The sequence below is a fragment of the Argentina anserina genome, chromosome 2, assembly GCF_933775445.1.
Source record: "Argentina anserina chromosome 2, drPotAnse1.1, whole genome shotgun sequence".
In the NCBI taxonomy this organism is placed as follows: domain Eukaryota; kingdom Viridiplantae; phylum Streptophyta; class Magnoliopsida; order Rosales; family Rosaceae; genus Argentina; species Argentina anserina.
Window position 1 is genome coordinate 26,853,329 of NC_065873.1, and position 22,998 is coordinate 26,876,326.

Below are 22,998 nucleotides of genomic sequence, written 5' to 3' on the forward strand. Positions count from 1 at the left end.
TTCATGTCAAATTTTGTGTTTCATGTTACAGTTTGTATCACAGTCCATGCTTCATTTCATGATTGTGCCATAGTTCATGCTTCCTATCACATATCTTGTTTTATGTCACAATTCATGTTTCATATCATAGTTCACATTTCATGTTTCTTGTCATAGTTTGCATCACAACCCATATTTTACAAACAAGCAACTAACATGTAGCAATGGCTAGCGCGCATAACCAATAAGCAACTACGATTGTAGCTAGCATTGATCAGTTTTATTCGTGTATGAACTTAAGGAAATTGCACAACTACAACTCTACAAGTACACTGATTTTTACTAACACATGCGCAGCTGCGCCGCACCACCACCAACAACAACAACAACATTTCTCATCAAAGTGGTTGTTATTAGTATTTGATCAAACCCAAATTCTTGAGCCAGGGCAACACCTCCTCCAATCCTTCCTTCAAGCTTCTAGGACTATAATCCAGCTCCTGCTTGGCCTTCTCACACGAATACGCCCATTGATGCCTTAGAGCATAAACAGTCTGAATCCAAAATGAAACACGAGATTAATCACAAGCAGGCATAACATCAAACCACAATGCGAAACCAATTAGCAAATCGCATACCGGTGGACTGATCAGCGGAAGCTTTCCTGTAACTTGAGAGACGAGAATCGACCCCCATCCATAGACCTCAATCAGCCACAATGGGATGTTAAACTTAGGCCTCTGTGTATGAGTCAGCACAGCAGCTACATCAAACACATTCTTAAATGACGCGTTTTCGCCGGTAAGCAGATACCTCTCCCCAGCTCCCCCTTTATTCATAGCTCCAATATGGCCATCCACCACATCATCAACATGACTAAACGAAAACCTATCATTTCCGGCGCCTATATACCCTGGCAGTCGTCCACTAAACCTTTCAATAATCAACAGAGCAACCACATTGCCGGCGGTGAGTTTCCCGGGACCGTAGATCACTCCGGGATAGAGCACCACCATTGGCAAACCCTCCTGCTGCGCAGCCTGTAATGCGATTTTATCGGCGATCGCTTTGGATTTCTCGTACTCCGTGCAGAAGAATTTCTCGGGATGAAACTGTTATTAGAATAAATTTGATCAGCAATGAAAATAAAAAAAAAATGTTTAGAGGTTAAAAGCTAACAAGTTATAAACTGTAACTAGTAACAACCTGAGACTCGTCGGCGACGTCACCGTCGGTAGGTCCGAGAGCGAAAAACGACGACGTGTAGATGACTTTCTTTACCGTCTCCGTCTCCCTGATCGCTCTAAGCACGTTCTTCAATCCGTTGACGTTAACCTGAAAAAACTGAGAATCTCAGCAGCTGAAACCGATGAATTGGGAGTTGAAAAGATCAGAATCTCACGGCGAGGAAGTCGGAGGGGTTAGGAAGCCAAGGCTCGACTAAAGCGGCGGCGTGGAAAACGACGTCGCAGCCGGAGAAGGCGGAGAGAAGGGAGTGGAAGTCGGTGACGTCGCCGTAAATGAATTCAAAGGAAGGGGAGGAGGGTGGAGGGAGGGCGGAGAGGTCGCTGGTGGGCCGGACCAAGGCCCGGACGGAGTGGCCTTGTCTCAGTAGCTGGTGGCATAGTCTTCCTCCTAAGTAGCCGGAGGCGCCGGTCACAGTTATCTTCATCTCCTCCTTTTTCCGCCGCTTCGCCACTGTGGTCTGTCGCAGACTAACGAGCTGACTCCGATTGAACCAGTTTATTTTTTATTTTTATTAAATACAACAACTAACAAACCATTCTTTTAAATTAAATTCAACAATTAATATCATTACGATGGTGTGACGTCACCACATTTTTTATTTATTATAATTTACTGGAAAACCGATATTTAAAATATGGAAATTTTGAATAATAAAACACAGAACTGATATTAAGATCATCATTCTGCCGAGTCATCCCATTGCTGTCCTGGTATATGTAATCATTGTAATGAAATTCCTTTTTACACTTCACAGTTTATACAACGTCCTCTGATTTGCTGCATTACAGTTTATTCAATTTGGTATATCCTCCTATTGCAAGAAAGAAAAACAACGAAAAAACTTTAGATCATCCCTAAACCTTATTACAGTCTTGAGCGACGTAAGCACTTAATTTGGTTTAAGGGAGCTTGCCTTCTTCTAAAACTAAATGAGCGGCCATTACCATTCAAGGAACTTGATTTTATGTCCCAATTCTCGATGGTTTTAGGAACACAGACGTCGAAAAGAACCTGACCGAGAACTCCATGGGCATTCATGGTCGGCGTTGCCGGGTCAGAGAGGTGAATTAAACCTTCATCTTGCACAGACCCTGCTCCGTAATATTCTGTTGAGGTGGGAAAGAGGTCATCACTGGATCCCAATATCACTCCTCGGAATCCATTCGAGGCTCCTGCAGCTTTCCTAAGGCTACTGATTGGCTCGATGACATCATCATGCCCTGCCTGCACACACAAGCTTTCTCCTCCCAGTTGTCTAATTTTCTGGGAATAGACTCCTGCTGCTTTACCAAGGAGCTCATTTACAGCAGCCTTGTAATCAATTGGATAATGCTTAAAATGACCTGTGAGTGCCAGTACTCAAATTCAGTTAGAAACTTCCTTTATATTATGATGCTCTACAAACATATTTTGATTATTTTCCACAATGCTAAGACAAGACTTCTACTGTCAAAACCATACTTTGAAGCAAAAATAGTTTCAAATTATTTATTTTCAACTTGATCTTAAGCAATTGTCATTAATTCTCCTCTTACTGCACAAGCAAATTAACGAAATCTCCAACAATGAGCTTGGGTGCTCTGACCAAAAGAAGAAAAAAAGGTTAAAAAGTAATGCTTGGAACTAAACCTCTTGTCATACGACAAGAAGTAGATTATAATTGGAAACAAAGTGCAATTACCAGTAATAAAGTTTTCAAGCAATGCATTCACTATCATTCACTCTAAGTTTGAGTTTTGAAGCACACCTACGTGAGGAGAGTCATTCCACTTTACTTGTTTTACATCTGCTCCAAGTTCTCGCAAGCGTTCAGCAAAATTACAGATAACTTGATAGGGAGCAAGATCGTCATTCTCTGAGCATAGAATAAGATAAGGGGCCTTCATACCCTGATAAGAAAGATACGTGATAAATAATAATGTAATTCTAAAACTTAGACAACAACAGTACAAGATACTTACAACAGTGGAGTAGAGAGTCTGCCAATACTCAGCCCGTTGTGACTCGAACCGGCTGAGGAAGAGAGCATCAAGACCAGAAGCAATGCCATGTGCCACCCATGATGCTACTCTTGGTGGATGGGACATTTTCAGGACAGTTGGATGAAGAACAAATTTAGTACCCAGATCACTAGTAAAATCCACTGGGCTGGAATCATATATATGACCTGATATACAATCTCTAACCAGTCGGCAGTCATCCTTCATAGCCAAATAAATACATAAGCAAAAAGCCAAAAATGTACACATAGGAATGTTTCTAACTTGCAAAATATAGAATAATTCATAAAATGGAAACATGGGGTGCTTAAGCTCTATCACCGAGTAGAAACAATACCACTGGGACATGCTAGATGAAGTAGGCCCCATACAAGCTCTATGTGACAGTAATTCCTTATGGACACACATCAATGCCTTTTAAGTTTTAAGGTTTGATATTGATATTGTTCTGGTCAATTAAAAATTATCATTCAACGAAAAGCCTAGGAAAAGGGAAAAGGATGTTTACCAGATTCAGTTTTGATTCACAAATTCCCTCAATTATCTGCAGAAAGAAATTGCACTCAGTAACAGGAACTCCAATACATGGATGCTGCAGTACATGAACTTGAGAAATTCTTTAGCTTAAAATATGAAACAGCAGTACTGAAAGAAGTTTACCTGAAGAACTTGGTACATGCAAGCTTTTGGACCACCGGAGAAAGGTGCAAAGACCACAGGGCAAGGCTTAACCTTCAGCTCCTAGATTTAGCATGTAAAAGAACACAGTTATTACACCTTATCAAGTAAAATCAAACTCCAAAGAGGAAAAGGTAAAAGACTTATGTTCAAACAGATTGTTAGCTTGAATATATAGTTGATGAGACAACAGAACTGACCTGAACAAGTTCATTTAAAATATCAGTTGCTAGAGTTGTGGCCTTCTCAGGGAAGAACCTACACAAATTAGGTCTATCAGACACTAGTCCAACATCACATGGATGCACAAAAAATGCAACTTTTCATTTTAGAGGCAGCAATACATTTGAGCTAGTTGCAGCCATTCTAAGGGGCTGGTCCACACAAAATAACTCATCTTCCGAAATCTTCTAAGAATATATTTACGGAATCAAATTCGGAAATGAATAGCATAGACCATCCACCCCAAATTACAATGATTTCATTAGTACAAAACATTCAGGCAAAAATCATGACACTGAAACCATTCTAATAAGGTAAAACAAACAACCAATTCTTTGTTCATTCTTTTCATCTAGAGGAGCATTTGGGACTTCATCAACAAGCAAACTTTATTGTCCATGTAGAACAACCTGCTCTTTTAAGAAACAACTTAAGGGGAATGACTCTAGCAGAGAATTAGAAGCAAGGATACCAACAAGAAAATGAAGCAGCCAATGATCAGAAACAGTCAAACCCAACAAACCCAGAAATGTGAACAACAAACAACAGCTATAATCAAGTCAAAGTAGAAATCTTGAAACATAAGCCAGATTATGAACTCACATATTGAGAATTTGAGAGTGGCAGACGAGCGAGTTCCAACCCAGAGACGAGTAGAGCTCCACATAGTTCTTCAAATGCTTCTCTTCACTGGACATCCAAGCAAACACCACAACTATTCCTTCAATCCCATCATTCCTCCTCTCTTTTCTTCCCCAATAATACCGACCCCCAAAACCCCACATCTCCTCCTCCTCAACTTACAAAGAAGGAACGATCTTTATGCACAATCCTCTAAAACATTTAGCCTTCAGCAAAAGCTTGACTTATTCAATATGAACATAAAGAGACAAAACCAAACTGGCTGTAGCAAAGATTGAAGCTTGAAGCTTCTGGTTGAACTCCCAAGTAAGATTTGCAGGTTCTGAATATGGGAGTTGAGTCAGTTGACAACCTGGAAGCCTGTTTGGACTTTCTGCAATTTCTTGTTTCTGATTTTCAGAAGTCCTTCTCACTTCGCCACAAAAAGCGTGCCACAGCCATAGGAGCTGGTTTGAGTTTTATAGAAACAACTGTAAATACCAACCTAACCCTGGTACCTACTTATTCAATTACGTAACTACCCCTATTCACTCGAGCACTCGAGCGTGTCGAAAGCGGATTGGTGTATTCTTGATGGCTGCAGGTAGAAGGATAGACTGGACTTGAAGGCTAACAAATTTCTTGTCTTTATCGGCAATTCTTAGCTTGCTTGTGTTGAACTGTTGATGTTCCTAGTCATGGTGATTGTTCCTAAACAATGAGAAAAGCTATGATGATCTTTGAGGCAATAGTATTATGTTCCATGTTAAAGCATGCTAAGCTTTCACATAGCTTCCTTGATTCTATTTTTGTTCTGGTAGGTGTAGGTTTTTTTTCAATGTCCTATCTATAACCTATAATCTATCTTTCAGAGCAATTATCGACTAACTCTCACACGAAAAAAGTTCACTTCTACATCATTCGACTTCTCTAAAACCGTGAAAATGAAAATGAGCATATTGGTGAAATTAAGAACCCTGCGAAAGTAGACTGGAGGAAATTGAAAAATTACATTACAAATTCAAAGAGGAATAGAGGATGGAGCATGTTGGATGTCAGAGTATTAGGGCCTAATATTTATCCTAAAAACATGATGAGTTAATTTAAGTAACCCTTATCTTGGGAAAGAGTTCGTCAAGGCTAGTAGGCAGATAAAGCCAGGATATACTTTGGTTTCAGCTGATAAGGTCACAGATTTGTCTTCAGGCATCCCACACCTCACAAACTGATCATTTCTACTGTACCGTGTACAGCACACAGATGCTAACACAAAGTGGACATGACAAAGTTTTGGTTTTCATACTTGGCCCCATCGTTGATCAAAACCGTTCCTCAGAATACCCTTCTAGTTCTTTGTCTTGGTTTTCAGTAATTTACTCTTCTGGCCTGCGCCGAGCTTGGAATCCTTACGGCTAATGCAGCGAACTTTCCTCACCACAGAAATGAAGTAGAATAAAATGTTTGAGCAGGAAGTATGAAATTTTGATACTTGACACCTCTGTTAGAACTCAAATTCTCAAGTAGTTACTGAGTCATCTCCACTAGTAGTTTCTCAAGTGCCTCACTTGTAAGAGGAATGTACAAGCAATCCTGGCCTTCAGAATGCCTTCTGGTCTTGACCAATTCATGGTCTTTAAATTCTGTCAAATGGGAGTTCAGCATAGGCCGGCTACCCACAAGGAAGCGTTCTCGACAGGTTGCAAACAGATTATCAATTGGCATCCCTGAAACGACAGATTATTAAAATGGAGAGATAAAAGGTTAAGGTTCCAAGAGTTCATATAGACTTATAGGTGCTTACCTTCTTCTTCAGAGTGAGATAGTTGAAATTCTGCAAGAATTTTGAACACCCCCTGGGCATTTGGTGTCAAACTCTGTAAAACTATAACAGCATTTTTGGCAGTTTGGGTGGTATTGCCATGAGCTAGGATCAAGGGTAAAAACGTTCCTTCGATCTTGTATGGCGCAAAGGTAGGAACATGACACCAGCACCAGTTGAATTGAGTATGAACCATCTTCTTGTCCCACACTATCAAATGAAGAAAAGGTCAGACCAAACATGATTATAAGCAATTTTCCAATGCGACAGTTCTTTAATGCAGCCAGTTTAGTACATATTTGAGGCCGACATAACTGTAGAGTGGCAAGACAATTCTTCTTTTAGTCTATCATTATAATGAAAATGCAGCCAATGCTTCAGGATATACATTAGTCACAACTCAGAAAAGGAGATATTATTTCACCAGAAGCAAAAATGCCTGAATGAGATACCTATTGAAGAATGTTGACCTTCCTTAACTTAATAAACAAAACCAAAAAAGGTTTAAAGTTCAACCTAATATGAGGGTCCCTAACTTTGTAAGCTGGAACATCAAGAAATAAACACAACAAGAAAGTTTCACTACTCGAAATATGGAACTACTTAGAAATGGCATAACAAAACTAAACAAAAACAGAAATGAGAAACAGTCATTGCATGACACTACCAGCTAAAATATATAGCAATCTCTAAAGAGAGTATGCTTACAAAGAGGTGCGTTCACATGGTCAATAGAGGCCACAATACGAATATTAGGACAAGAAGCAACTCTTGCAAGATACTGTTGGATCTCAGAATCCCTTAATCCAGGTCCATCAATGTTGTGGATGATTACACATACAAGAAATTCACTTGTCCTATCCTCGGTTCGCTCAAAAAATGCAAGAAGATCCTCCACGGATCGAGAACTAAAGGGTTGTTGATTTTTTGACATGATCTTAGATGGAGTCCTCCGTTTGGTTTTCAATTGATCCCATAAAACTTCAGCCAAGGATGTCAAAACCTACAATTCAAACATCAGCCAGAACATTAACAGAGATGGTGATGTTGAGTTTTGCCTATCAGAACAAGTTCTACGAAATGGCAATTTAGAAAAATAATATATTGCTTAGGATTCACATGTCAATTAAAAAAAATACCTGTTTTACATTAATTGCTGGAAGATATCCATTGAGAACAAACGCAGAATACTCTGTCAATGATGTTGAAGCAAAATCTTCAAGCAACGTCTTCTTAGATCCAAATCCATACATGAGAAGGCCAAGACCACACCTAAAAGTATTACATAAAGTTGAATACAAGTATGTGAACAAGTTTTCGGTACTTGTACAGTATAAGCAAGCAAAAAAGAATACACACCAACACACAAAACCAGTTACAAAAGTTGACACATCAAGAGAATTACGAAAGGCAGACCTTAAATTGATCCATGTCATAACGGAATTAAACAATAATGGCTGAAATTTTGAGATAAGAACATGTTTCACCAACTGCCTACAGAATGAATGAACCAGAATGGGGTAAAGAACATTGATCCATAATGTGGTAAACTCCACAATGGGATACGCTTATCAACTGAAAAGCACTATAGTTTCCAGAAGCAGCCATAAAGGTCACTAATGACCGCAAACATCAACAGAGTTTCAGACCAATGGCCGCAAAGGTTCATTAGATTATGGTACAATCCTAACTCTAGAATCCCAATATAGTTAGATGTCTTATTACATCTACATATATCTGATGACAAGCATAATCACCAAATCTACTAATCCTAATTTTTAAAAAAAACTATCATTAAGCATATCACTAATCAATGTCGTATCAAAGCAATTTCATACCTAAGATCAAAAGCCCATCTGGGGTACAAACTCTGATAACCGCAAAGCAAATCCTCGATCTCTTTCTCATGTTTGGGTTCAATTTTAGCTACAGCTTCCCTCAGTTCCTGCCCATTTCATGTACAGATTCCAAAGCTTCAAAACGTTATCGAAAGAAATGAAACTTGATCAAAGATTTTAAGGAATCGGAGGCAAGGATTACCTGCTCGTCGACGATGTTGATATCGGAGAGCTTAGAGTGGGATTTCACGGCGGAGCCACCGAGCTCCTTCGCCAGAAAGTAGTTTCTTGAGAACCCAAACTCTTCGTCGTCGGCGTCGTTCATCTCCATTTCCCTCCGATCTGAGTTTGACCGATTTTGACCACAGCCTCAACTCTAAGTTCCCAAATTGTTTGGTGCCCTAGTTGGTTCTGTAGTTTCTGATTTTCCCGCGGTTTTTACCATCTCTGCTGGATGTGGGTTTGGGCTGAGAATTGGATCGTTTTGAGCGGATTAGTGGCCCAGCTTCAAATTGGGCTTCTTTGGTTGTTGGAGACGTTACGTATTAATGACGTCACGACATGAAAGTAATTATGTCGACAAAAAGACAAATAATGCATTACAGTGACAGTGTAACACCACGCATTTATCATGGACGGACTTTTGATAGGGAACCAATAACTGTTGTAGAATTTAAGCCTTTTTTTTCTTTTGCAAATAGAGGAAACATGCACCTTGTTCTAGCATCTGAAATTAACAGTTCAACTTGTGTGTTGGAAATTTACAAATTACGCGATTCATATACAATAATGGAAGAAAATTAACCAACTTATGTATCTTGATTAAATACGTCATATCCATCACGAGTCGTACAAAAAGTCCTAGATTAAACATTACGATGAATAATCAGATGACATAAATTCTCATACTAGGGTAAAAAGAAAAATGAATGAGTAAACAATTGAGCTACATCTCTACTACTATAAATTCAACACCTTTTAAAAATCACTAAATTATGTTTTACCCAAAATACCCATTTTTACAAATTGTATCCCCACACAAACATACGGACAATTATGTAAAAAATACAAATATTTTCACTGATGTGTTTGCCAAAACTATCATTGGTATGAAACATAATTACATAAAAAGAATTTCAATAATACACTTTAAATAAAATTATGCAACTCCGTGCGATCAAAACACGCGTATCGCACATGTACGAGACTAGTAAACAGAATGTTGATCATTAGTTGATGTAAAATTAGTTCACTTCAATCCATCATCAAATTCACACACTTGAAATGCACCAACTATGTGCACCACAATACATAAATTACCATTTTGTAGCATTTTGTAATTTTTATAGTGTTTTGTGATATTTTATAACATTTTGTAGTGTTTCGTAGTATTTCATAGTATTTTCGTAGTGTTTCGTACCATTTTGTAATATTTCGTAAGATTATAGAAAAATTGTCGTATTTTGTAAACTAAAAGTAACTTTGTTTTTTTATATCCTTTCTCATTATATTAGATTCTCGGGTACTACTACTATTTTGTAGCATTTTATACTGTTTCGTGATATTTTTTTATATTTTATAATATTTTGTCATGTTTCGTAAATTAAGTCTAACTTTGAACTTTATATCTTTTCTCCCTATATTATTTTGTAATATTTCATAGTGTTTTGTGATATTTCGTAAAAATTTATAGTATTTTGTGATAGTACGATAACATTTTGTATATAACTGATCTACTTATATGAGTGAGGGATCCGTGAGACATATAATAAATATTTAAATTTTATATTTACTATTATAAAATGAACAACCATGTACTATTAAGATACGGATTTTTAAAAATAATATTTTTTATATCTCACACTAACAAATAAATAAATAAAAATATTACAGTTAAAAATATAAATATTAAAAAAAACTATCAATTTGTTTACATTAATAACGACCTATTTTTTAGTATAATAAATGAGAAGAGATCCCCTGATAATAAATAGAGAAAAAAGGAAACACGGGACCGGAAGCTATGATCCCTGGCGCAGGATAGCCCAAAGGCACATGACACGAGGTTTGATTAGCTTCCCACCACTGCCCAGAGCTAACCCCAACAATCACGGAATCCAATCTCCCAGAACAATCATAATCCCCCCACCTCTTCCCTAATCCGGTAACCCCCCTCTTCCCTTCTTTCTTACTCCTCTGGCCTCTGCTATTAAACCCCTTTTTAACTGTCTCCTAATTACGACAGCTTACCGCTAATTATATTAGGTTGAAGCCCCCACCCAACTCCATTCACTTACTTGCTTCTTCCTCCCCAATACCCAAAACACAAAAGCAGAGCATCCCGATATCTGGGGTGTTTGTGGGCCGTCGGATTTGATCTGGGTCGATCTGTGTAGAGAGAGAGAGAGAGAGAGAGAGAGAGAGAGGCTCTATGGTGGGATGAAGGAGAGAGAGAGGAATGGCTCGTGGAGGAGGAGAATGGGGGATTCATAAAGCGGTTAGAGGCAAGTGGGCTTGTTCTTACAAGAAGACAACTCTCTTCGTTTGCTGCATTAACATTGTTGTTGCTCTCTATGTTCTTCGTTCTCTCTACGCTTCTCTCTACATCTATTCCGACAGAAATTCACCCAACGGTACTTTTGTCTCTCTCTCTCTCTCTACTTTTTGTTCAATGCGTGTTTGTTTATTAAGGAAATGTTTTGTCTTTCTTTAATTGTCAGCTGTTGAGTACACTCCGGATCAGATTAGGAAAATGGAGGAATCAGTTCGGATTCGGAAATCGGCTGAACCTGTAGAGCTTATTAGATTGGTAAGGAAAAAGCTGAACCTTTGATCTGTTTTGGTTCAAGCTGTAGATGTTTTTGATCAAGGGACTATTTGTTATGACTTTTAGGTGAAGCAACTAAAGAAGGAGCTTTATGCTGAGCTCTCGGCGGGGGTTGAATTGCCAGAGTCTTTGAAGCTGAAGCTAACTAATGATATTATTGAAAAGTTTAAAATATTGCCTCACAAGGCAAATATCAGTGACCAAAGAGGTCAGTACACCCCAATTTGAGTTCTTTTTGCCTGCCTCTCTTTACGTTTTTGAGACTCATGGAGTGTATTAGTGGATAAAAGTAGTAAAATTTTGATCTTGTAGAAATGCACAGCGAAAATGTTCTAATTAGGACGCAGTAGGCAGCACTCTTCTGCGTGAAATAAATACGAGTACGAATTTACATTAGGTGTTGATTAAAAGCTCAGGACGTGGTTGTTATTGTATCTTTAGTCATGGTGAAGTAAATTCTACAACATGGTGTCAAAGCTTGTAAATTAAGGAACAAGCTGCTTTCATGAGCCTCTGATGGTGTCATAGCTTGTAAGTTTGTAGTTAATAAGGATGTAAACCGAGTGCCAAGGGTGAAGGGTGTAAACCAAGATTACAATAAGGATGTAAACCAAGTGCCAGGGGTTAATGTGAAGCGTGTTTCACACCTCTTTAGAACTATATGAATGGTTGGTGCCAGCATAGGGCAGAATCTGTAGTTAATGCAGCTCTTTTTGCCAATACTTCTGTTTTTGGTGGGTGGTGGCCTGGATAATCCTTATTACACTAGTAGGTATTGCAGAATTGCTCAAGCAACTTGAGAACTATTCTAGTTGTGCGAACTTAGGAGTTACTGTACTTCTGGTGTAATAGCTCGTTCGTAATGTATGTGTTTTGTGGTAGGTGCTTTACATGAATTTAAGATGTTTGCGTCCTATGTGATTCACTTTTAATTCTGGATAAGTATAAAGTGATGCTTTCACTTGTGTATTACACAAGTTCTGCTCAATAATGAAATTTTTAAATTTGGTAATCCCATTTAATTCTACTTGTAAAACTTGGCCTTTGCACATCTACAACCCTGAAAACAATACATGCATGTGTTCATTATGTGGTCTTTTGCAAAGCTATCTCCGCTAGTTTTAGCTATTGCCAAATATGATAGCGTAATGAGCTGACTAAACTGTAATTTAGTTCAACTGTGTTATTAACTCATCATGTCTATATCATTTTCTTGAACAAACAGACTTTGCTGAAAGATGGTGTAATGAAAAGCTTGAACAAGCTAAACAGTTGGTCCTTGAGGGAGGGACTTCAAATTCAACAATTTTACTGGAGGAAGCAGGTATTCTGAACTCTGTGTCCCTTTTTGGTGTACTTTAGTCTTCTCTGTGTATAAAATGGGACTTTGATAAATGGTGTTTACAATTCTGAGCTTCATTGTCTGCAGTACTGCTAGTAAAAGCTTTAGAGTCTGATAGGACACAGCTATTGGAAGACATTGGCCTGTGGATACCTTCCGAAATTGTCAACAATGAACATGACGATAAACCTGAGGGTGAACTGGGGGATGAGTTAGGTATTTCATCAGTTCCTTTGCTAGCCCCATCCCACTGCCCCTTTTACATACATTCATAAAAGTATAGGTCATGATTATTATCTTCTCGATTTTGAGAGATGAATCTTCATTTTTTTTTCTGTCACATTCTTATCCTAGTTTTAATGTGTATGATCTTTTCCTTTTGAAGATGAAATTTTGCCCGGCAGGCCTCTCCCACCGGAATGCCACGCTGAACTTCATACAGATTATGATGGTGCTGCTGTAAGATGGGGCCTTAACCACCACAAAGAAAGTGCAGCTGACTGCTGTCAGGCTTGCTTGGTTCAAGCAAAAAGGGCCAAGCCTAATGAAAAAAAATGTAATGTATGGGTTTACTGTCCTGCTGAAAATGGTTGCCATTCTCCAGATATTTATGAGCACAGACTTGGGGAGTGCTGGCTGAAATTTGTAAGAATCAAACTATTCATAATTATCTTCCTTTCTGATCTTGTGAAGTTTGCTGCACATAATTTCTCATTATGTGGATTCGCTCCAGTCTAATATGTCATGTTTTCATTTAATAAAATGCAGGCGGAAACACCTAAGCTTAATTTCAAGGACAGGTATCCGGAGTCATATAGAAATTCACACCCATCTGCCCCAGTTATGGTGCCTTGGGCTTCTGGCTTTGTTGGTGCCGCATAAGAGTGTTGTCCAACAAAAACAACAAAGTTGTTGTCATTCTCAGGTGACCTAAGTAGATTATTACCATGTTCTGGGAATATTGCGAAGTGCATGAAGATAGCCCTGCCGAAATCCGTAATCATTGCCTCCCTGTGTTTGTTATAATTTTCTTTGTATTGCGAAAAAGAATAGAAGTAGGGAGAAATTTTTTTAGGAGACTCTAGGCCCAGGTAAAAGGGGTAAGCTCCATGCTGTTGTTGTTTCACAAGTCATTTTTTGTAACACGGATTGTCATGGTCTTGGTGCTGATAATTCAAGATAAAGTTCTTGGTTAGAGGCGAAGTGAGAGTTTTGTTAGACATGGAAAAATTTCCTGTGAAATATTTATTAATGAGAAATGTGATTTCTGGACAACTTTTGCAATGCTCCCTTCCCAGAAGTATACTTATTTTCGTTTTCTACAGTCTCTTTCTACCAACTTTTCTTCTCTTTTGTATCTTTGAGTCCCATGTAGAGGCTTTACATTCCTTCTGCGGCTTCTGCCTAATCCAAAGTAAGGTTTGATAGCTACTACAAAACTCAAGCTCATTCAGCCTATCTGAAATCTGTTAATTTTCGTACGAAATCATATATAGATGAACGCTATCAAATACCTTAGTAGAAAGAGTTTCCTACATGTCTCGTTTGATGTGTGAAATGCTATCGACTATGCGTTACAATTTACAACACAGTATCTGACCACTTTAACAGCTCGAGTAAGAACCACTAGGTCCAGTTACTGCAGCTCCGTAGTTGACCCGACCCGATTTCAAACATAATGAAATCCAGGCCCAAAAAAAATCAGCTTTTCTTATTTGCTGTCGCGGAACTTGGTGAGCTGCCCGCCTTTCATCACCGCCGAAAGCAGAGAGAGTTTCGGCCGGTGGCAAACCGAGCTCGTCGCCGTGGGATGAAACCAAAAGGTGACAACTTTCTTTCTGTTTTAGTTTCCTTTGGCTTATATATAATCAACACTCGTTCTCAGTTCACAAATTTGGATGAATCTGGTTCTCAAGTTTCTTGTTCTTATTGAAAATTCAATACCTTTGCTTCTTACTGGGATTCCCTTCTGTTCGTATTAATTTACCCTTCTCCTTTTGTTTTGCTCTAACCTTGCTGTAGTCTGAAATTTTACTGAAATTAAAAAAGAAACCAAGTTGAAAGATCAAGCTCAAACCTTTTATATATTTAGGCTGATATGCATCCTTCATTGCATATGTGATTTAACATGGAGAATGGGGTAATGAGGCGAGATATGTATAGCTGGGACATTTCGACTTTTCGTGTTAGATGTCAATTTCCTTGTTACAAATTGTTATCTTGGCAACTCTCTATAGTACTTGATTTAGATTGTGGTGTTGCAATTAGAGTCGAACTTTGGAGATGAATATGCTAGTCATTATTATGTTACACTTAAGGACGGTAATTTAGCTTTTTCGATAAAGAAGTTACTAAGAAGATTTCATTTCATATGCAGTGAAAGATTAATCTGATAGCAAGTAGAGCTCCCCTCCATGGCGCCTGGAAATAACTGCATTCGTGAAACACACTATGAAATACTATCTGTGAAGGAAGATGCAAGTTACGAAGATATCAGAACAAGCTACAGATCTGCGATCCTTAATAGTCATCCTGATAAACTGCAAGCTACATCCGAGTCGGGAGATAGATTCTTGAAGGTGCAAAAGGCTTGGGAAATCCTCAGCGATTCTAGGTCTCGCACACTTTATGACAATATGCTGATAGCTTCTAGACACGACACTTTTGTAGCTGATGATATCAGCTTAGAAGACGTGATGGCTGAAGACGCAGGAGAGGTCATTCAGCTCTTTCACCAGTGTCGATGCGGGGATTACTACTTTGTTGATTCTTCCGAGTTGGAGAAAATGGGATACGCTTTGTTAAGAGATGGTAGCAGGCTTTCTTTTGAGGCACAAAATTCTCTGCCTGCATCACTTGTCCTTCCTTGTGGTTCTTGTTCTTTGAAAGTTCGTATATTGATCAATCCAGACGATTCTGTTTCTATTGATCATCATCACTGAATGTGGTGATATGTAAACACATTTGGCTTGAAATTAAGCCTTAAATACAAAACGCAATACTGAGTATCTGTTTTATTCTTGGCATGCCTCTTGAAATATTCAACCTTCCCAAGTCCCAACAAAAAGTCGTCGGCAGATGTATAGCTAAACTGACAAACCTTTGCCAAGCAATCAAGGTCGGTAAGTTTGTTTTCTAATACTCCAATAATGGCATGATCTCAATTTGGGTCTAACAATTCTCCTCCAACAAATTTAAGAGACTTGATCGCCTACTTTCCCCTCCTTCCTGGTAATCTTACTTCTTTGGTTTCAGATTTGTTTTTAGTAGAAAGATTTCAACTTTCATTAAAAGATTATGTTTTTGAGCAATCCCAAATTGGAAACAGGTTCCTCGGAAATGGGTTCTTCCCAGAAAAGCTCCCAATGGAGAAGTGTCTTCGACGGCGTGAAACTCAAGACCATCCCATCAATGCCAGAAGCTCTAATGGCAGAGATCAACACTGCAATATGCAACCTTGAATACACACGCGCCACTGCTCTTCTCGAATCCACGTCCCCTTCTTCTTCGTCTTCCTCTTCTTCAATCTCGAAGAACGAGAGCTCCTCCTCTGCTCAGCCTCAGTTTGATGCCAGGAAAGCCGATCAGGCTTACAAGGCAGGCTGTGCTGCCTTGGCTGCTGGGAAGCTCGATGAGGCTCTTCTGTCATTGAACGTTTCGCTTTCGAACTGCCCACCTGATCAGACTTCTGCCGTTGCGAAGCTTCAGTCGCTTATCTCTCTCACGTCTCAGCAGCTGCATAAACCCACCAATTGAAATTTATTGTTCTCGTAGTGTTTTATTAGTTGTCCACAGTATTATTGAAATTTCGGAGTTCATAGCTTTTGGTTTAGCTTATTGTGTAAATGTTATCTGCCTTCGTTTGGAGTTATAATGATGTAACCGCAATGCACGTTTTGGTGGGAAAAGTTGGTGTTGCCATGTTTATGTGGTAGCACACATTGTGATTCTGGAAATAGGAATGTGGGGCTATTAAATAGAGCTAAGTAGATAGGAAGATGATGGGTTTCATGTGGCCTTGAGCTTTACAGCTCAATGTAGGAGGTTTATCATTGTCTAAGATTGCGTTTGATTTTCTGGTTATCTGAGATAATTGTGGTTTGTAGTTAAAAAATGATTCTGCATTACTGTTGTTATGTTGAAAATGGAGGCAAGTTCGAGCTTATTAATGTGGATATCATATGACAGTGATATGAACCTGTCAATCTGCGATGTTATTCAAAAACAGTTCTGGTAAGTGTCATTTCTGAACTGATAGGGTTTTAATAGTTGTTAAACCAGTTGTAGAGGTCTGTTGTTACTGGACTTTAAGTGCCCAGGAAATCTTGTATCAGATTAAAATACTGATGAGGGTTCTCTATTGTAGTTTATTTTTTGAAAATGTTCATTGTAGTTTCCTCCATATATAGGGGGTTACTCAGGTTAGATGAGTTTGGAAATATAGTACCTTGGAGGTGTATGGCTTCTTGTTTGAGATGTTTCACTGCGCCAGAAATCTTATGTTACTGTTAAAGTCAAGTAGTGCTAATTTATATTTCTGTTGGAAAATCGGATTACAATTCTAAGGTTTGATTGTTATTCATGAATGTGATGGAGTTTAGGCACGGGATGCTGAAGTTCTTTTGTTAATCACATCGTTTTCCATCAAGATAGCTTACAAGGGACAAGAGAACCCCTTTTAGCAAATTTGATAAAAAGCAATTTGGAGGTTGGTAATGCGTCCTAGTTCACCATGACTTTAGGCCAAAGTGAAAAGATGCAATCCACAGTAGAAGCACTAAAGACAGGAAATATCAAGAATTAATTCGTCGGTATTTCGTTCTTGTCTTTAATGGTAGTCTAATAAACACCAGCGTTTTGAACCTGAAAAAGAAGTTTTACACCACTGGTGGTGGTGATTTGTTAGAACGTCTAATACTATTTTAGCTTAGTCTTTACCTCAAAGGATGGAAAGAAGGATTATATTCCATTTCGAATAAGCTCCAAGGCCACTATCACGCAAGCAGGTTAATTTTGGACAACAAGACGAGTAAGAATAGAGCATTAAACCGCACTAGTTTTGCTGCTATGTATGCGCTTTGCAACGGAAAGAAGCACCATTAACTCCATATCAGAAAAGGAAAGAGCTCCATTAACTCCCAAGCATGAGCATCTTTTATCATGAAGATGAAGAGGTACCAAACCCTTCAAAAAGATCCAAATTTCTTGCTGCATGTCTGATGGATGTGTTTTCCAACTGCCATATCTCTCGACGGCTTCAATCTTCGAGTCCAGAAGCAGATAATCACCCTGCAAGTGATGAGTTTGATAAGGAACAGGAAGTAGTCACTCAAAACCAGAATGAAGAATATATATATCTACATCAAGTTAGCTTCTATACTCTTGCTAACTCTTTATTGTTTTGTATCAGCTAATTGTATCTGCAATTCGAAGCCGTGCAATGGAAAAGTTGAAGCGTAAGCCAAGCGTTTTGAATTTGACAGATAATTTTTCTTGGCTCTACTCTACTAAAACTGGAGAATTATACATAACTGAGAAAGAAGTGCAGAAGAAAGAGGAGTGTGAAGATGAAGAAGATGAAAATGAAGAGTTTTTATCAGTGGGAAGCTGCTTCTATTGCTGCTCATCAAGTGCTGCTGCAAGTAGAGATATGTTTCTTTCTGTGAAGACAAGTCTTTCAAGATGTTCAAGCCTTGATGGTTTTGAGTTCAACTTCAACGACTTTCAGAAGAGGCAGTCCATAATTCAGCAGCTGTGCCATTGTGAGGGTTGGCCGTTTGGCCTTTGCCGAAAGGCTGTGTTGCTCCCACCTCTGCCTAAGTCTCCATCAGACTCGTGGACATGGCGCAAAGGGATTGTAACAAAATCGAAGAGCTTACCCTCCAGATCACACACAAACTGAACAAGAAGTCTTGTGCCTACTTAGAAACGCATGCGTTTGATGAATGTAAATGCAGTTACGCAATAAAGTTTTTCTGTAATAGTGTAATACCATTCGATCCATATCATTATCTTTGGAAGTTTTTATAGTCAGTACGTACTGTAGTGCTTTGTTTACAGCATTGCTTGCAAATTGCATTGTGTTAGTGTATCAACCATCTGGATTCCCTGATTTCAAGTTACCTGTCGCATTGGAGATGAGATGAAATGAGATGAATCTTTTAAAACCCAGAGGTATTTCTTCATTCTGTTTACTCGAATGAATAAATTATAATCAATAAAGTGCTCCTTCATTTGGCAAGAAACACCAAACAAAAGCAAAAGCGAACCAAGAGCATATCAGAAAAGCAAAAGCATCCATTACTCCATTCATAGATCAAAAATACAAGCATGCTCTTATTAACTGCCATCAAAACCTAAACCTTAAGGTTTTCTAAGAGAGTTCGATTGACCTGATTTCAATTACAAACATGATTGGGAAAGAGAGGAATCTTAAACTCAGCAAATCATCCAAAATTTAGCTATTTGCTCTTTGCTCAACATATGACCCTGACAGTCCAGAAGTTCCAAGAACACTGACCTGCAATTAATACACAAAATCATATTAGTTTGTGAGCAAACAAACTACTACTACATACATATGCTCAAAAGATTTAGGGTACAAAATCATAGTTGAGGTAGCACACAAACAGACTTCCATTTGATCACAGTCTACATGTGAATGCACTAAAAAGAATTGCCTATATTGCAGGTAAAGTAAGTGTTTTCAAGGTTCATATCAGTACCTTTCCCCACTCAGAACCAATGCCGCTACACCTCATCTTCAAGTATATCAGCCTGGTTCCCAACTCAGTCTCCACCTTCTTCCGCAAGTAGGTCTCATGAGGCCCAAATGCATCCAAATAGGCAGAATAGCGACTGTAAATTGTCTTCAAAGCATTCACATACTCATCCGACAATGGCTTCACATTCTGCACAAAGATTTCAAAACAAACATATCAAAAACGATTTCCACACACCCACAAAGAAACCAAACCAAACCAAACCAACTCCAAAACCTCTCCGCTGATACCAATACGGTCATCCATGTCCATCTTCAACGACATAACAATCTCTCCAAGCTCCTCCACAGCTTCGGCGGCACGCAACACATTGGTGAGATGCTCCTTGCCAGTCTGATCATCAGTGTTCTTAGACAATGCTGCCTTCACTTTGCTGACCACACTCGTGGGAACCTCATCCCAAGTTGCAGCCATCAAGTCCTTGAAAGCCTTGAGCAGCTCTGGGTCTTTAATCTCAGGAAAATGACCCACATCATTACTGAAATACCTCCTACTTCCCAAACTCATTGAAAGTGAAGACCTCTGTTCATCTGTACATACCATAATACTAATCAAGCTCCAAACTTGAACATCATCCTAATCTATTTCATCACTCACCCCACTTGGGTTTAACTTTTACATGATATCTTTATTGATCGCAATAAAAATCAGTGCTTTCTTAATTTTGTACTAATAAAAATTGGTTCTTGAATACGAGAAAGTACCTGGAGATTGGTTCTTGGAGTTTGGGGAAGCGAAATTGAAGAGGGTTCGAGCAGCGGCGGCGGAGTGGTGGTGAGGTTGTTGATGACGTGGAAGCTGATTGGTGGCGGCGAAGGCGGCGGTTCGGTAAGATCTGGAAGAGAGTGAACGGCAGAGGGATCTGAGTGCCATCATCTTCTCCATTCTTTTTGCCACCAAAAAACGAAAATCAGTGAAGCACTGGAATGTTGAAAGGTGACTCCTTTTGACAAAGGCAGTTCAGGTGGAGGAGGTTATAAGTCTTTGGATTGGGTCATGCTAATGGAAGGTTGGATCAGTTTGGGCCCTATGCTTACCCAAGTGAGTGTTGTTTTCAACTCCTTTTTTTTTTTTTTTTAATGTTAGTGAAGTTTCAATCCATGACTTCGCAAAACTCACAAGCGAGACTGTCCAATATTGATGATATTTGGATGCCATCTTCGTGGAGCTCATAGCAAAGAGAAAAAGTTAATTCAGATTGTAAACTAATGGTCAAACTTGTAATGTTGGCATTCACCGGCCACAAGTATATGATAAGTATCTCTATGTTTGTTGTATAATGTAAAATCTGGATGTGCATAAAGTGTTTTAAAAAAAATTCAAAATACGTAGGTAATGACTTAATGTGATAGCGCTCATAGAGTCATAGACAAGTTGTCATGATGTATTTCCGCTGAACATCAATGGAATTAACTATTTTTTTTGTTTTTCTCTCAAATGTTGGTGAAATATATAAATTCATGACTTTTACAAAACTCGCAATGTTAGTGATATTTGAATGTGCGACTTTCGTAGAGCTCACCGTCAAGTGTGACGGTGAAAATTTCATTTTAAATTTGTCCTCTCTAAATTTATAATGTCAACATTCACCGTTCATAAGTAAACTATGAAATATAAGCAATTACTTATCGTAATTTCAAAGTTGAAACTGCATAGTAGAGTCCTAATCAAATTATTGGACCAGTATTACACCTTCTAAACGGCATAATTTCAATTTTCAACAACGTAAGACATTTTTTAATGGCGCTTGATCACTTTCATCACAATCATACACGATACACCAACTGATATTCAATCGAAGAATTTTGTTGGTAGGTGGCTAGGTGCTTACATTTGTACATGCTATCCAGTCTATACTTAGCTTCAACTCAAAATGAATTCATCCATTTGTTTAATGACCTATTCTTTAGCTTCCAGTTTTATATAAACTGTTGGTACCCACCGGCAGACGAACAAAGCCAAAATACAACTACAACTTGGAACCGAAATAATGCACTAGTCTGATCAGGCACAGCCATTTATATAACTCCAAAACCTTCCTTTTCCTTTCCACCCTCCTTAGCAATAACTCTCTTCTTCGTCTTCTTCCAAATGGGTTCCATTGAAGACTCACTTGAAGTCCCTCCTTATGCTCGAGTCCTTAAAGATGGAACAATTGAGAGACTCGCCGGAACCCAAGTTGTTCCGGCCGGGTTAGACCCTCAAACCGGAGTTGCATCCAAAGACATCGTGCTTTTCCCACAAACCGGTGTGTCAGCTAGACTTTCATCCATTTGTTTAATGACCTATTCTTTAGCTTCCAGTTTTATATAAACTGTTGGTACCCACCGGCAGACGAACAAAGCCAAAATACAACTACAACTTGGAACCGAAATAATGCACTAGTCTGATCAGGCACAGCCATTTATATAACTCCAAAACCTTCCTTTTTCCTTTCCACCCTTCTTAGCAATAACTCTCTTCTTCGTCTTCTTCCAAATGGGTTCCATTGAAGTCTCACTTGAAGTCCCTCCTTATGCTCGAGTCCTTAAAGATGGAACAATTGAGAGACTCGCCGGGACCCAAGTTGTTCCGGCCGGGTTAGACCCTCAAACCGGAGTTGCATCCAAAGACATCGTGCTTTTCCCACAAACCGGTGTGTCAGCTAGACTTTACCGGCCCAACATCACTGACACCAATGAAAAGCTTCCTTTGATCGTTTACTATCATGGTGGAGCTTTCTGTATAGCTTCAGCTGCTGAGCCACTCTACCACAACTGCCTCAACATGCTTGTTGCTGAGGCCAGTGCCATTGCTGTTTCTGTCAATTACAGATTAGCCCCTGAGCACCCACTGCCGATTGCCTACGAGGATTCCTGGGCTGCGCTTCAGTGGGTTTTTGGTGGTGAAGACATTGACGATTGGATGAAGGACCATGTTGATTTTGAAAGAGTATTCTTGGTGGGAGACAGTGCTGGGGCTAATATTGCACACCACTTGGCCTTGCGGGTCAAGAAGTCCGACCCGGATCCGAAACTGAAGATTGCTGGGATTGGGATGATCCATCCTTATTTCTGGGGGAAGGATCCGATTGGCCGGGAGGTGGGGGATTCATTCAGGAAGTCAATGGTGGACACATGGTGGAGCTTCGTCAGCCCGTCGGAGAAAGAGGGTGATGACCCGCTGATTAACCCGTTTGTTGACGGAGCCCCGAGTCTGGAGGGGTTGGCTTGTGGTAAGGTTCTTGTTCTTGTTGCAGGAAATGACATATTGAGGGACAGAGGGAGGCTTTACTATGATGAATTGGTGAAGAGAAACTGGGCAGGAAGCAAAGAGTTTATTGAAACAGAAGGGGAGGATCATGTTTTCCATATCTTCAATCCCAGTTGTGAAAAGGCCAAGACTTTGATCAAGGATTTGGGGTCTTTCATAAATCAAAAATAGTGCAAGTTCAATAGTAGAGTGGACAGTGCTTTTGGTTTCTGTGTGTGGGATATTTCTCGTCTTTCTCGAATTTAGTCGAGTATTGGCATATTCCCATGTACTTGTTCTACTGTTTCTACCTTTTTAGTGATTTGCGACTTACAATTCAACATTCCATTTAGTTGAATATGGCATATACCTAAGCTGATTGCCCCTTGCATATGCAATAAACTACAGAAA

At 39.2% G+C, this 22,998-nt stretch overlaps 8 protein-coding genes across 10 annotated transcripts; 4 read left to right on the forward strand and 4 right to left on the reverse strand.

The window, feature by feature from the left end:
* Window positions 1-224: 224 nt before the first annotated feature.
* On the reverse strand, window positions 225-1,697 carry LOC126783400 (uncharacterized). Its single transcript, XM_050508861.1, has 4 exons — window positions 1,382-1,697; window positions 1,186-1,314; window positions 618-1,091; window positions 225-533 (listed from the first exon to the last, which is right to left on the reverse strand). Exons 1-4 carry the CDS (start codon window positions 1,649-1,651, stop codon window positions 393-395), a joined length of 1,014 nt encoding a protein of 337 aa, XP_050364818.1. The 5' UTR covers window positions 1,652-1,697; the 3' UTR covers window positions 225-392.
* A 233-nt stretch (window positions 1,698-1,930) lies between these two features.
* On the reverse strand, window positions 1,931-5,170 carry LOC126783203 (uncharacterized). The gene is made up of 7 exons (XM_050508623.1): window positions 4,731-5,170; window positions 4,106-4,163; window positions 3,888-3,968; window positions 3,736-3,771; window positions 3,189-3,428; window positions 2,975-3,116; window positions 1,931-2,570 (listed from the first exon to the last, which is right to left on the reverse strand). Exons 1-7 carry the CDS (start codon window positions 4,910-4,912, stop codon window positions 2,092-2,094), a joined length of 1,218 nt encoding a protein of 405 aa, XP_050364580.1. The 5' UTR covers window positions 4,913-5,170; the 3' UTR covers window positions 1,931-2,091.
* A 532-nt stretch (window positions 5,171-5,702) lies between these two features.
* On the reverse strand, window positions 5,703-8,784 carry LOC126783705 (origin of replication complex subunit 2). Its single transcript, XM_050509220.1, has 6 exons — window positions 8,608-8,784; window positions 8,406-8,512; window positions 7,707-7,839; window positions 7,276-7,570; window positions 6,550-6,777; window positions 5,703-6,472 (listed from the first exon to the last, which is right to left on the reverse strand). The coding sequence occupies exons 1-6, from the start codon at window positions 8,734-8,736 to the stop codon at window positions 6,273-6,275; spliced, it is 1,092 nt and encodes a 363-aa protein (XP_050365177.1). The 5' UTR covers window positions 8,737-8,784; the 3' UTR covers window positions 5,703-6,272.
* A 1,637-nt stretch (window positions 8,785-10,421) lies between these two features.
* Window positions 10,422-13,835, forward strand: LOC126783314 (uncharacterized). Of its 2 annotated transcripts, none has more exons than XM_050508765.1 (7): window positions 10,422-11,038; window positions 11,126-11,214; window positions 11,299-11,440; window positions 12,458-12,556; window positions 12,647-12,790; window positions 12,960-13,219; window positions 13,343-13,835. In XM_050508765.1, exons 1-7 carry the CDS (start codon window positions 10,864-10,866, stop codon window positions 13,454-13,456), a joined length of 1,023 nt encoding a protein of 340 aa, XP_050364722.1. In that variant the 5' UTR covers window positions 10,422-10,863; the 3' UTR covers window positions 13,457-13,835. The 2 variants fall into 2 exon arrangements, with proteins under 2 accessions (XP_050364722.1, XP_050364723.1); XM_050508766.1 differs by having other exon boundaries at window positions 10,424-11,038; window positions 12,662-12,790; window positions 13,343-13,826.
* Window positions 13,836-14,248: 413 nt separating this feature from the next.
* LOC126783315 (uncharacterized) lies at window positions 14,249-16,891 on the forward strand. The gene is made up of 3 exons (XM_050508767.1): window positions 14,249-14,397; window positions 14,952-15,805; window positions 15,903-16,891. The coding sequence occupies exon 2, from the start codon at window positions 14,989-14,991 to the stop codon at window positions 15,514-15,516; it is 528 nt and encodes a 175-aa protein (XP_050364724.1). The 5' UTR covers window positions 14,249-14,397; window positions 14,952-14,988; the 3' UTR covers window positions 15,517-15,805; window positions 15,903-16,891.
* A 564-nt stretch (window positions 16,892-17,455) lies between these two features.
* On the forward strand, window positions 17,456-18,735 carry LOC126782424 (uncharacterized). 2 transcript variants are annotated; one of them, XM_050507665.1, is made up of 2 exons: window positions 17,456-17,748; window positions 17,985-18,735. In XM_050507665.1, exons 1-2 carry the CDS (start codon window positions 17,719-17,721, stop codon window positions 18,474-18,476), a joined length of 522 nt encoding a protein of 173 aa, XP_050363622.1. In that variant the 5' UTR covers window positions 17,456-17,718; the 3' UTR covers window positions 18,477-18,735. The 2 variants fall into 2 exon arrangements, with proteins under 2 accessions (XP_050363622.1, XP_050363621.1); XM_050507664.1 differs by having other exon boundaries at window positions 17,457-17,895; window positions 17,985-18,730.
* Window positions 18,736-18,851: 116 nt separating this feature from the next.
* Window positions 18,852-20,311, reverse strand: LOC126782423 (succinate dehydrogenase subunit 5, mitochondrial). The gene is made up of 4 exons (XM_050507663.1): window positions 20,061-20,311; window positions 19,573-19,886; window positions 19,300-19,485; window positions 18,852-19,094 (listed from the first exon to the last, which is right to left on the reverse strand). The coding sequence occupies exons 1-4, from the start codon at window positions 20,239-20,241 to the stop codon at window positions 19,032-19,034; spliced, it is 744 nt and encodes a 247-aa protein (XP_050363620.1). The 5' UTR covers window positions 20,242-20,311; the 3' UTR covers window positions 18,852-19,031.
* A 1,505-nt stretch (window positions 20,312-21,816) lies between these two features.
* LOC126805524 (probable carboxylesterase 2) lies at window positions 21,817-22,797 on the forward strand. The gene has a single exon (XM_050532307.1). It carries the CDS (start codon window positions 21,835-21,837, stop codon window positions 22,777-22,779), a length of 945 nt encoding a protein of 314 aa, XP_050388264.1. The 5' UTR covers window positions 21,817-21,834; the 3' UTR covers window positions 22,780-22,797.
* Window positions 22,798-22,998: the final 201 nt, after the last annotated feature.

What these genes read in the sequence shown, in the direction of transcription:
- LOC126783400 (XM_050508861.1), bottom strand. Translation starts at nt 1,651, where the DNA reads ATGAAGATAACTGTGACCGGCGCCTCCGGCTACTTAGGAGGAAGACTA. An exon ending in ACGTCGCCGACGAGTCTCAG is followed by an intron (nt 1,092 to 1,185) that starts GTTGTTACTAGT and finishes TTCTAATAACAG; the next exon opens with TTTCATCCCGAGAAATTCTT. An exon ending in TTCCGCTGATCAGTCCACCG is followed by an intron (nt 534 to 617) that starts GTATGCGATTTG and finishes TTTTGGATTCAG; the next exon opens with ACTGTTTATGCTCTAAGGCA.
- LOC126783203 (XM_050508623.1), bottom strand. Translation starts at nt 4,912, where the DNA reads ATGTGGGGTTTTGGGGGTCGGTATTATTGGGGAAGAAAAGAGAGGAGG. An exon ending in GCATGTACCAAGTTCTTCAG is followed by an intron (nt 3,772 to 3,887) that starts GTAAACTTCTTT and finishes TTCTTTCTGCAG; the next exon opens with ATAATTGAGGGAATTTGTGA. An exon ending in GAATGACTCTCCTCACGTAG is followed by an intron (nt 2,571 to 2,974) that starts GTGTGCTTCAAA and finishes TGGCACTCACAG; the next exon opens with GTCATTTTAAGCATTATCCA.
- LOC126783705 (XM_050509220.1), bottom strand. Translation starts at nt 8,736, where the DNA reads ATGGAGATGAACGACGCCGACGACGAAGAGTTTGGGTTCTCAAGAAAC. An exon ending in AGATGGGCTTTTGATCTTAG is followed by an intron (nt 7,840 to 8,405) that starts GTATGAAATTGC and finishes TAATACTTTTAG; the next exon opens with GTGTGGTCTTGGCCTTCTCA. An exon ending in CCATGTGAACGCACCTCTTT is followed by an intron (nt 6,778 to 7,275) that starts GTAAGCATACTC and finishes TTCATTTGATAG; the next exon opens with TGTGGGACAAGAAGATGGTT.
- LOC126783314 (XM_050508765.1), top strand. Translation starts at nt 10,864, where the DNA reads ATGGCTCGTGGAGGAGGAGAATGGGGGATTCATAAAGCGGTTAGAGGC. An exon ending in CGACAGAAATTCACCCAACG is followed by an intron (nt 11,039 to 11,125) that starts GTACTTTTGTCT and finishes TTTAATTGTCAG; the next exon opens with CTGTTGAGTACACTCCGGAT. An exon ending in GGGAGTGCTGGCTGAAATTT is followed by an intron (nt 13,220 to 13,342) that starts GTAAGAATCAAA and finishes AATAAAATGCAG; the next exon opens with GCGGAAACACCTAAGCTTAA.
- LOC126783315 (XM_050508767.1), top strand. Translation starts at nt 14,989, where the DNA reads ATGGCGCCTGGAAATAACTGCATTCGTGAAACACACTATGAAATACTA.
- LOC126782424 (XM_050507664.1), top strand. Translation starts at nt 17,719, where the DNA reads ATGAGCATCTTTTATCATGAAGATGAAGAGGTACCAAACCCTTCAAAA. An exon ending in AGTTTGATAAGGAACAGGAA is followed by an intron (nt 17,896 to 17,984) that starts GTAGTCACTCAA and finishes GTTTTGTATCAG; the next exon opens with CTAATTGTATCTGCAATTCG.
- LOC126782423 (XM_050507663.1), bottom strand. Translation starts at nt 20,241, where the DNA reads ATGGAGAAGATGATGGCACTCAGATCCCTCTGCCGTTCACTCTCTTCC. An exon ending in CTCCAAGAACCAATCTCCAG is followed by an intron (nt 19,887 to 20,060) that starts GTACTTTCTCGT and finishes TGGTATGTACAG; the next exon opens with ATGAACAGAGGTCTTCACTT. An exon ending in GTATTGGTATCAGCGGAGAG is followed by an intron (nt 19,486 to 19,572) that starts GTTTTGGAGTTG and finishes ATCTTTGTGCAG; the next exon opens with AATGTGAAGCCATTGTCGGA.
- LOC126805524 (XM_050532307.1), top strand. Translation starts at nt 21,835, where the DNA reads ATGGGTTCCATTGAAGTCTCACTTGAAGTCCCTCCTTATGCTCGAGTC.